The 12,149-nt window shown below is 38.3% G+C and overlaps 1 protein-coding gene across 2 annotated transcripts in view; it reads right to left on the bottom strand.

The window, feature by feature from the left end:
* TAF4B (TATA-box binding protein associated factor 4b) overlaps positions 1–12,149 on the bottom strand; it is an 89,541-nt gene that overhangs the window by 28,575 nt on the left and 48,817 nt on the right. For both annotated transcript variants that reach the window (XM_043444278.1, XM_043444279.1), the window contains 2 exons: positions 8,953–9,078; positions 4,097–4,153 (listed from right to left, as the gene is read on the bottom strand). In XM_043444278.1, coding sequence (XP_043300213.1) covers positions 4,097–4,153; positions 8,953–9,078 — 183 coding nt within the window. The remainder of the gene's footprint in view (positions 1–4,096; positions 4,154–8,952; positions 9,079–12,149) is intronic.

Below are 12,149 nucleotides of genomic sequence, written 5' to 3' on the forward strand. Positions count from 1 at the left end.
CTAGAGGAAGTACTGTGAAACTAAGGTGCCAGTAGGTACACGTCTTGCATTCCTTTTTCTTTCTTCTATTGTCTGATAACAAATGAAAATGGGAATGCTAGGAATTGTTACAAAGAAAATGAATCTTTGTCTCACTCTGCACAGATGTACTGAACTCACATTCCCATAGGAGAAAGAAGATATTTAAAAGGAAATAAGGGTCACAATATATATAACAAATGTTTAAGGAATCAGGGTGTTTGAACTCCAAGGTCAGATGGCTTGATCCATAGAATTCTGGATGATGTGGTAAGAAAGGAAAACACTCAAGGCTAGATGGTAATCTAGGACACACAGCACACAATTCAGACAAGTCTGCAGATGCACTGAACAAAAATGCCCCTGCTTGTTTGAAGTCACAATCTGGCAATTAGTAATCTATTTAAAACCCTTCACAAATGGACAGTGAAATGGAAGAAGTCAGTACTTACATTTTAGTAAAAGTATCTAAGGGGAAAAAAAGCCATCACAATTTAAAAGTGTCCATATTTAAAATATAAAGTTGCAATAAAGAGAGAAGACACATATAATGATGTTTTTCTAGGCGAAAATAGAAAACAGGAAAAAGATGGCCCCAAAGTTGGAATTAGAATTCAAGAGGGAAGGGATATAGGGATATATGTATTCTTATAGCTGATTTGCGTCATCGTATGGCAGACACCCACACAACACTGTAAAGCAACTATCCTCCAATAAAAATAAATTTAAAGAAAGTCTGATATCCACAGACATTTTAGCCAGACAACAAGGTTTTCAAATAGACAGATAACCTGTCAGGTCAATAAGAATAGAATGTAGCAGGAGCTACTTCACTGTACTGAGATCAAGCTGAAGGCAAACCCAAAGGCAGCCTACTTTATGTATGTATGTATTTATTTGGCTGCACTGGATCTTAGTTGGGGCATATGAGATCTAGTTTCCCCAACCAGGGATCGATCCCAGGCCCCTGGCAATGGGAGCGCAGAGCCTTAGCTACTGGACCACCAGAGAAGTACCCAGTTTACTTTTTTTTAATGTGCTGAATGAGAATGACAACATTGGAAGAAATCAACAGGAAGGATGAAGAGAAATTAGACACCTTTACAAAAACCTGCTCAACTGAACAGTTTGTCAAGAGGGAATGCATAGATTCTAAACCTGTATTAGAGACAAGAAAACCAAGGGGAGAAATGACCAAGACCAAAACTCTAGCCCTTAACAGCTAGAGGCAATCATGAAGTATAAGCCTATGTGCAAAGGGGACTCAAGCTGAGATTTAATATTTATATGACAGACATCATTGCTGAAACATTTCTCAGGATCAATAAAGCCTACAGCTTCCTTCAATAGTTCTTTGGAGTTCTATATTTGTGAGATGTGGTCATTAATCTATTTCCTGTGCCCACCTTGGTAGGTAGGTAATTACCTGGAAAAGGAGAGCAAAGCAGTTTTAACTGAGACACTGGAAGGCATCTGTGCTAATTTTCGGGACTGGACAGTGAAAACTCCCTCAACAGCCAAATACCGAAACAGGACAAACCAAAGCTTTATAGTTTACACCAGTGTGATAGCAGTTAGCATATCCCAAATGATAACCTTACAAATTACCATACAACAATTCAACTCTATAAGACAGTGTCAATGATTATTGCACCCAAACAAAATATGGTGTTTTGCTCTATTTAAAATGGATAAATAAGAAGGACCTACTGAAGACCACACGGAACTCTGTTATCTGGCAGCCTGGATGCAAGGGGTGCTGGGGGAAAATGGGTACATGTATACATACAGCTGAGTCCCTTTGCCGTCCACTGAAACTACCACAACATTGTTAACTGGCTATATCACCATTACAAAACAAAAAGTTTTTTCTTAAAAAAATATGGCATATTTGATTCTAAACTAGAGGCCCTAAGAATATTAGTTATGAAGAGCTCTAGGGGGCAAAGGGATGACAAAAATGACAATATTTTACTTTTATCAAGCATTTGCAACGAATACAGGGTGGCCCTGTTCTTGGAACTGGGCCAATGTCTTTGATTCTTTTTTTAATCAAAGAGGATTTAGAATAGGAAGCAACCAGAAAACTTTCCAAATATTTTGGAAAGAAAATATATGGTCTTTTAAATCTTGCTAGGAAAAAGAAATAAATGGAGCTGTGAAAAGATTGGGGAGGAAAAAGAACAGGTTTGCCACCACCTGCTCTCAGGGAGAAGTTTTTCCCTTCACATTTGCTCTTAGACTTTTCTTCGAAAACTCCTATCCAACTATTCATCCCTCAGGGAATTTAAAACAAACACACACACACACACACACACACACACATAAAAGAAAAACCAACCAACCAACCAAAACCACTCCATATAAACCTGAAGGAAAATTTAATCTAATCATCCAGATGTTTGAAAGTTTATGAAGGAAGAACAGACAGGAAAGGCCTTTAATGATAAAAGGGTAAGATTTCTGATATATATTTTCCAAAAGTGGCTGGAATTCGAAGCAAGATAAGCATCTAATCAGTCCTTAATGAAAACAAACAGGACCACTCATGATTCAGAGCAGCCACAGAGTGCGCATCCCCACACAATCTACCATCAAGCCAGGCTTGCTAAAAGGGTATAGGTATAGTTCTTGTGGTTCCTTTTTTCACGTGACATTTTTAGGTAAGTTTTCCACTGGAAAGAAATGAGTACCAGAAATCTTTTTGTTGCTGAAATAAAATGATTCTGGTTTCAAATCATTTTTAATGTTCTCCTTTCATAGTTCTCTTCCCCCCAATCCAGAAACTCCTCCATCCAGAGTTCATGTTTTCTTCCTTTTCTGTTTTAGTGAAAACACACTACATTGATTGTAAGGATCTTACTAGATTTCCATTTGTTTTGCCTCAGCTCCTACATTAATCCAAACAATAAGGGCCCTTAAAACATTCATAAATAACCTGCTGCTGCTGGCACCTAGGAGCCGAGTGCAGCAATGTTAAGCAACAACAAATTTCATAGTTCAAGAGGCACAGTTAAGGAAAAAGGTTGCTCAGGAAATCACTCTTATTTAGCACAAAGATCCTTAAAAATTGCATGAAATCAGTCAAGTAACTATAGAAACCAATTTCTTCAGCTCCATATCACACGTCTCACACCTCAATTGTCTTTATTATCGTCTGCTGTCAGATCCTTAATCAGAAATGTGAACAGGCTTGATGATTTATTCAGCAGGGAAAAGAATCTGTAGGTCAAGTGAAAAATTTCACACACACACACACACACACCCCCATCCACACACACCCCATCTTCAACCTTAGGTACTTTCATTTCCTTCTGTTCTCAGCAGCTCTGGGGGCAACTCCAGTGAGATCCAATATTAAGGCTCAATTAAAATAAGCTCCAATTAGTGGAGCTTTTTTCTCTGGGGCTAGAAAAGTCAGGAAATGGATATTGGGAAATGTAAAAAGTCAGCTACTGAGAGGAGGCTGCAGACATAAATGAACTTATTTGTTGATTTCTACAGTTGCTATGCAGAGGCCTCTGGGAGTAAAAGCTTAACCAGTCTAAGCTATAAACTAAAACCCCTGCAGCTAAACATGAACTGTGTGAAACAAGGGCTCCATTCCAGAACAGAAAACTGCTGGGCCCAGAAAATTAAAAGCCAGAGGCGTTTTCCATTTAAAACTAAATCCCAGTACCACCTCCCAGCCAAAGAATTATAAGCAGTATCAGATTTACAAAACGAACAATTACCCTGGAAAAATGTAGCCTATTGTACAGTCCCAGATGCTAAATCTCAGAAGTTTCTTTTTTTCTTTTTTTTTTAATCCCACATTATATTCCTCCAAGTGGGCTGCTGGAGTTTACAAAGAGCCATTTCTAGACAGGCCTAAGCCTTGAAAATAAATTTTAAAAAGAGAGCACATAACTCATTGACCTCATTTGAAGCACTGCCCTTGCCTTCAGCAGTTCCTGTCCTTCCCCAAGGCTTCGGCAAATGGTATGCAACAGCAAAATAAACCCTGACCTAATTGCCAGGAGAGAGCTGCCAACCTTCCCTCCAACACAAAGACAGCATGGTAACTTGAAAGTCCTACCTCTTTGGCTTTCTGCTTTAATCTCAGCTGTTCTGGATCTTCTTTATTGGAACGACTCTATCAAAGGAAAAGAAAATTTTAATAGAAATTACTAGCAGCTAAACACCATAGTTGCCGTTAAATATTTAATAAATGACAATTTTCTCTTGTGATTGAAAACCTTAGCTCTGGGGGAAAATGCCTCAATCCAGTCCCGTGCTCCCCCTACCTCCTCCCACCTCATCATCTGGGCTGGCTGCTGCAGTTCTAGCCTGGAGGAAGTTTATACAGAAAATGATGCTAACAATGTCGGTCAGGTCCAGTTGAGGCATGACGTTGTTCTTATTGGAACACTAAAAACTGAAAAATGTATGGTACAGAGGAAGGAAAGCAAAGGAGGATAACTGTTGGCTTAAATGAATGAAAACAATCAACACTGGCTGATCCTCAGGTGAAGTCATTTTGGTAAAACACATGGTATTTCAAAGACTATTAAAACCAAGAAACTGATGAACTTTGAACTGAATTTCTCTCTCTTCAAATGTGTAATTTTTAAGAATTAAGGAAGAAATACATCCCAGTGTTTTCACTAGAGTATGTCATCTTCTTTGGATTCTCTATAGCACTTAGTTGAATGCTGTGCCCAAGTAAAAGTTCAAAAACTGTTTATTGAATGTTTCTTTCCATGCTAATTCAGTTCAACATTCCAAAAATGAATAATCCTAGAAGACTGCTATAAGAAGAGAGCTACCTTCTACATGTAATGCTATGATGCATCAAGAGGTAAGGAAGGAATTTTATTTTTGACACCATGGACATTTGTCTGCTGAAAAAGATGCTGTGGACAGGTATATCCTTTTTCTCATTCTAACAAAATTACCTAATTCCTTATAAATCTGAATATTTATTCTATAAAATGAAACATTAGCTAACTAAAGATAGGCTAACAAAATAAAAGCTAAAGGTATTTTCCGAATTTAATAGAATTTTGTTAAAGGAAAGCACTAGAAACTGTTTAGATTTGAGTGCCTTCCAATTTTAAACACCTTAATACTTACATAAGATTCTGTTCAAAGTAATTTTTTCCTTCATTTTGTGTCCAATCTAATAGAACAACTTCACTCCAACTGAAACTAAGAAAACTCTTTTATTATTATATCTATGTTAGGAGAGAATGAGTATGTGTATGTATGTATTCACACAAAAACATGTGTGTATATGTGTGCATGTACATGTTTGTGCATATAATGCTTTGCCTCAGTATAAAATGGGCACATTTTGTTATCAAGTCTTTGTCAGTCAACCAACATTTGCTGACTACCCATAGTATATATCCTACTTGACTTGTCACTGTTCTAGGCCTTGGAGATACAGAAATGAGATGACAAGACAAAGTCCCTGCCTAAGAAGATAAAAATAATAAAATTTACAGAAATTAAACACAGCTGTGAAATATAATACATTTATGATGGGGAAAAAGAAAAAAATGACTGAGAATGGTAAGTACTATAAAGAAAACAGGATCATGTGATAGAAGGAGGGGAGTACTTCTATAGCTAGAATGGGACAGAATCCATCGCTAAGGAGCGAAAACTGAGTAGAGATCTGAATGACAAGCAGGAGGCAGCCACACAAATATCTGAGGGAAGAACATCCCAAGCAGAAGGCAGAAGTCACTGCAGAAGCCAAAAAATGGGAATCTGCTTGGCACACTTGAGGAAAAAAGGAGGCTGCTGTGGCTGGATACCAGGTGTCGCCTTACAGGCCACAGTAAGGAGTTGGGGTTTGATTCTTGTTTTAAGAAAAAGCCACTGGAGGATTTGAAGCACAGGTGTGAGATGCCTCCGACAAGACACTTCTGAAAGGCCCCTGGAGGCCGTGTACAGGGTGCACTGAAGGGACCCAAGACTGGAGGCACAGGAACACAGAGCAATTAGGAGACTGTTCTAAGACAACTGTTGTGAATACAAGACTGGGACAGAGATGAGGATGACCTGAGCCGGCATCAGAGCAGAGAAGGTGACAATAAATAATTAGATTGAAACATATGTTAGGGGCAGAGCCAACCAGATTTACAGAAGGACTGGACACAGGGTGTGAAGTAAAGAGAGGAGTCAGGGATGACGCCTAGGACTGTGGTCTAAGTAACTGGAAGGATGATTGTTCCAATTTTCCGAGAAGGTCAAGACCGCACTAGATCTGGGGAAGGGAACTCAGCGTTCAGTTTTGGATGCCTCATCAGTAGTCTAGGATACAAACTTGGAGCGCAATGAAAGGTCACTGTGACTGGGGCTGAATGAGCGAAGAAGGGAAAAGCATGAAGCAAGGTCAGACAGGGAGGTGGGTGCCTTTTAAAATTTGGTAAGAAGTTTGGATTTTAAGTGCAAGAGGAAGCCACTGAAGGAATTTTATGCAACAGAGACACACACACGATTTGTTATGAAAACACTATCCTGACAACAGTATGAAAAATGGATTGTAGAAAGAAAAGGGTGTTAGTTAGAAGATATTATAAATGTTCAAGGGCAAGATGCCTTAGACTAGAGTGGTGACAACAGTGATGAAGAGAGGGTGGCGGATACTTCGGGAATTGAACAGGAAATGACTGGATGCAGGACAAGGAGAGAGGAAAGGAGTTAACGATGATGTCCTAGATTTTGTGGCTTGAACATCTGGATGAGTAACAATGTCATTTACTGAGTAAGAAAATCTGCAAGACTGCAAGGTGAAAAGAAGGGAAAGTGAGAGCAAGTATAATATACTACATCCAATAAGAACTAAACAAGTATTTAATAGTTTATAACCTTGTTTACAGCATAGTAATTGGAAATAAAATCCCAATAAACCACCTCGTTACAGCGGCTGCATGCTTGCTTATAATACTCACGGGCTCAGGAAAGAGCATCTGCCTGTCCTAGCTGCCTTTCCCAGTGTAAGAGGGGTCAAAATGGGGACTGAGACTGTGGGCAGTGAGGAGCTGCTCAGTCACATGGCTTTGGTGCACCCTGACACATGAAGGTGTAGACCAGAGGCCAAGAAAGAAGGGAGACGAAGGGCTGAGGAGGCTCGCCAAGGCAAGGGCCAGCAGGCATGGCGGCCAATTACATGGGCCATGAAATGAGGGCAGGGATAACAGTGGTGGCAGACAGAAGAGTCAGTCAACATGGCTGCTTGGAAGATTAATTACATTGATCAAATAAGTAAATAGCGAATATAAGTAAATAGATCAAGGATAATGAGAGCCAAGTTTCTGACTACAGAGTAAATACTTATAAACATGGAAAGGTTAAGGCTAGGAAGAATCCTAAGATATGAAATAAAGGTATTCATATAAAAATTATAGTTTTAGAATATAAATTTATGGTTTTATACACACACAGAAAAATATTTATTCATCTATGTGTGTTTATACACATATGTGTACATATATACATACCATACTTAGACTTCCTACCTCTGTCTATTTGACAGGATCTAATGTAATAATACCCTCTGAGCAAGGAGCACATAGGAGGCTCTAATCTTGTTTCTGGGTATCATCCTCAACTAAAAAAATATAGGGTTCCTGGGAGAAATGACTGATTCTATGGCTGGGGAGGATGAATGAAAGCTGGGCCTGGAGTATCTTGTGCCTGAAAGCAAGGGCATGTTCAGTGAATGATCTTAATAAGACAAAAGGACAGAGGTGCCAGCTGGAAGGGTCTCCCACTCAAGAGATCTGAGCATCAGAATAGATCATGACAGTAATAGGTTACAACCTGTTGAATCAAACAGAAATCTGAGAGGCCATACTGATAAAAATGAGTGAATGAATCAGAGAAAGAAAGGCTCTTCCACGGAAGACAGTACTAACAAATGTGGAAGAGGTGACAAGAATAAAGAATCACCATTTGGCAGCCATCGTAGATGTAGCTGATTCACAGATATCATCTATAGATGCTAAAGTTGCTAAGTAGAGTTTGATAAGGTATGGGATTATTGGTATAATCCTACAATACCTTTCTACAAAAAACTAATTGATTACAAACGGGAAAAGGGCAAGTTTAAAATAGAGAGAGCTGATTAAGTTTGCCTTTTGAAAGAATCAGCTGAGAAGAATGCAGCATCATTTCTATGTATGTATAACCACCAAGAATGCATGCCCTAAATGAAACGTGAGGAAACAAACACAAGATGAACTGTGGTCCAGAGTCACCTGCAGAAGAATTAAGTCCTGTACTCTCGAAACCTGTCAAAGATATGAAAGGGAAAGAGTGAGGAGATCTGAAAGGAGTCTGAAAAGAGATGACAACTGAACAGACACATACACCTGAACGTGAAAACGGGCCTTGAAGGAAAAAGATCTGAGGCAGCCGGTGAAACCTGGCTGGGGTCTAAGGATTTAGAGGGTTGTGTCATATGAGTCACATCCTGACTTGGAAGGTTACACAGGAGAATGTCCCTGATTTTCCAAACACATGCTAGAATGTTCAGAAATGATGATGAGATGTCATGTCTAAAGCTTGCTTTCAAAGGTTCAGAGAAAGACTAGAGAAAACAGTACAAGAAATCTCTGAATTGAAAGAGAAAAAGAACAGAAGAAAAGAATAATGATGATGGGAGTGTGTACCTGTTTCCAGAAACAGTGGAGATGGAGCAAGTACACTAAAATCTTAAAAATGGGAACCTCAACTGAAAAGGAGATATGTTGTTCTGGCAGCTTTTCTGTAAGTATGGGATGATTTCAAAATAAATAAACTTTTAAAAACTATTCCATTTTAAGAAATCCTTCAGAGACACCTAATGGCCTAACAAAACCAAGACAGTCAACCAATGATAAAGCTGATTCTGACCTCCTTGACAGGCCATGTTCACTCATAAATCACACAGGATCTTACCTTGGCTGCTTTAAGTAACATTTCTCTTTCTTCTAAATCCTTTCTCTGCTTCTCCAGTTGATCTAGCTTTTCAAGAAATTTGAGCTGTGATCTGGTGTCATTAGACAGGATGTAATTTTCACTTGCCTGGGGGAAAAAAAAGTCTTCTGATGATCTAAGGCAACACATTCTACATTAGGTCTTGTTATAAATCAACTAAAGACAGTTACACCAAGATACATAGGGAGGTAAATTTTCAGGAGGTAATATTTTATTTCTGCTAAACAAACAACAAAGCAAGTATGTTAATCATTCTTAAAATCTGAGAGGCAATTTAAAAAGAAGTTTGAAAGTCTCTCAGTCATGTCCAACTCTTTGCAATCCCATGGACTGTAGCCCACCAGGCTCCTCTGTCTATGGAATTCTTCAGGCAAGAATACTGGGGTGGGTTGCCATTCCCTCCGGCAGTGGATCTTCCTGACCCAGGGATGGAATCTGGGTCTCCTGAATTGCAGGCAAATTCTTTACTGTCAGAACCACTAGGGAAGCCCTCATTCTTAAAATCCGAGAGGCGATTAAGCAAAAATTTCAAAGAGATTTCCTAGTAAGCTTCTTCCAGAGGGGAGGAAAAAGGAATTAAGCCCAGCAGATCCTGATAATAGGAATAGAAAGCAAAACAGTGTACTGTTTACCTATCATCTAAATCTTTTTAGTTAAACTACTATCAATCTCATCAGACCTTAATGATTAATTAAATCTTAGGCCCATAAAAGATAAAAAAATAAATAATCACCTCTCTGAAAAATATACCAAAGATGAAAGTTATCACCTTTGCTTCTATTGCTGAATTGGTCTAACTTTTACAAGCAAATGCAACTTCTATCAAAAGACAACGTAAGATCAAATGGCAAACTTAAAATCCTAAACCCTGTTGTGAGGATTTCCTTAAGCTATGGACTTGGGCAGAAACTTGCATAAATCAGAGTCATAACAAGAAGTGTAATTATTCATCTTCAATGTTCCATAAAAGGATAAAATTTACAGTCTCATTTATTCTAATATGCTAAACTCTAAAACAGTGCTTTACAACCTAAATACTTTATTATTTTCTTCATCTGATATAACCACCCATCTCTCTTAATATTAATATATATATGCTTGTGGGGGTGGGGGGTGACTTCCTGCCATCTACTCATTTCAGTAATTCAGACATCTAAACTATAGGAGGGAGACTATAACAGGAAAACTGAATGTTTTTAAACATTTAGTCCAACAGTCAGTGCCTGGCTTGGAAATCTAGTTACAGTACCATTCCCATCTTTGTTTTATCCCATGCTCATGGCTGATTTAATTAACTGGGACTGAGAGATTTCATATGCCCAAGATTCTTTTTAAATTAAATTTTTATTGTTGGTATTTAACCAGATCAAAGGAGTATTACATAGTATAACGAACAAGGATGTATTAGTGCTACTTATTTTACTTTGTGTTTAATACAAAAAAGAATTCTCAAATGTTTTTTAAAGTTAAATAATACAAGATAGAATATGGAATACATTATGGGCCAACCATACAGGCATAAACAAAATAACCAGTGGCTTCTTAAATACTTCATTTTTACCATTTTTGTGTTCATACACTCTGGAGATAGTTTACTGAGAGGATTTAATTTAAAAGGACAACAAATGCTAAATTAAAAAGGGGAACAGAGTTTCTAAATTTGAACCCAATCTCATTTCCATGCTAAGATTCCTTCTCTTTCTCTCTTCCAGCTCAGTGCAACCACCTCTTGCTTAATGCATCCTTCCTTTACTCTTCCAGATCCTAAACAAATGAGTGTCTTCCCTATTTCTACTGAGTCTCTAACTGTATTTAAATAACAGTAACCCCAGTCTTATCATGATCCCTTCTGTCTATCCAGCTGGTCTAACTGAAGTCTTCTTGGACCACAGAGGAGGGTGGTTTAGTAATGAAAATACAAGGACTCAGACCAAATGACAACATCATCAAGTGAATCCCATCTAAAGAAAGCACTACAGTCCCTTTCAACTGGAAAACACTGAAGCTTTTCCACAGCCACTGGCACTAGAAGACTCTAATATATCTTCAGTGGGAAAAAACCTGGCAGCAAGATCAGAAGCTTTGCATCACATGTGTTTACTTTCCACTTCTTTATTTAAATCTCAATTTATGGACTATGATTAATTAGAGAATTATATCTAACCAGGTGAAAGATTATCAAAAGTAGATGGATTTCAAATCGAAAGAGATGGTGGGATTTTGCTTTTAATAAAAGTAGCTCATTGTTATGAAATTCATGGAGTAAATTTTCCCACTGTACAGATAAAAACAAATCCTATCAGGATGAACTGAAATATACAGACAAGGCTCAATCTGTGACACAAAGATTATCATAATCAGAGTCTACAAAATAAGTATAATTTTGAATTAGAATCAAAAATAATTAAATGATTATCATTTCTATTTAAAGAAGTATGATCATGTAGCTGCCTTTTTATATGCATGAACTCACACAGTGGCATTAGCTATATTAAAGAGTAAGAGTGGGGAAAGGCAGAGGGGGGAAAAATAAATCAGGACAGACAATGTCAAGGCAGGAAGTTAAGGAGGTATTGAAAGTGAAAGTGAAGTCGCTCAGTCGAGTCCGACTCTTTGGGACCCCAGGGACTGTAGCCTACCAGGCTCCCCTGTCCATGGGATTTTCCAGGCAATAGTACTGGAGTGGATTGCCATTTCCTTCTCCAGGGGATCTTCCCAACCCAGGGATCAAACCCAGGTCACCTGCATTGTAGACAGACGCTTTACTGTCTGAGCCACCAGGGAAGTCTTACTGAGTTTCTAAGTGGAGTAGATGCTATCCATTTAGCCTGGGGCAACTAAATCCTTGGAATATGTGCTGCTGATGTACATTACAAGAACTACTCCATCTGAAGGTTACACATAATAAAGCTTTGGATGGTATTTGGGATAGTAAACATTACACTGGAAAGTGCAATGGAAAGCATTCCATTACAATCAATCATTGGAAAAATTTTATCCCATACTAAATGTACATACTACATTTTGTACAGAAACTGTCTACTGTAAATGAAAGTACACTTGTGTACCTCTGAAACAACAGGGTGAGGAAAAGGGGAGAATTCAGAAAGAGACAGTTTTACAACAGTAGCTGAAGTCTAATACCTTACTTTCAATAC

Source organism: Cervus canadensis, chromosome 23 (assembly GCF_019320065.1).
Source record: "Cervus canadensis isolate Bull #8, Minnesota chromosome 23, ASM1932006v1, whole genome shotgun sequence".
In the NCBI taxonomy this organism is placed as follows: domain Eukaryota; kingdom Metazoa; phylum Chordata; class Mammalia; order Artiodactyla; family Cervidae; genus Cervus; species Cervus canadensis.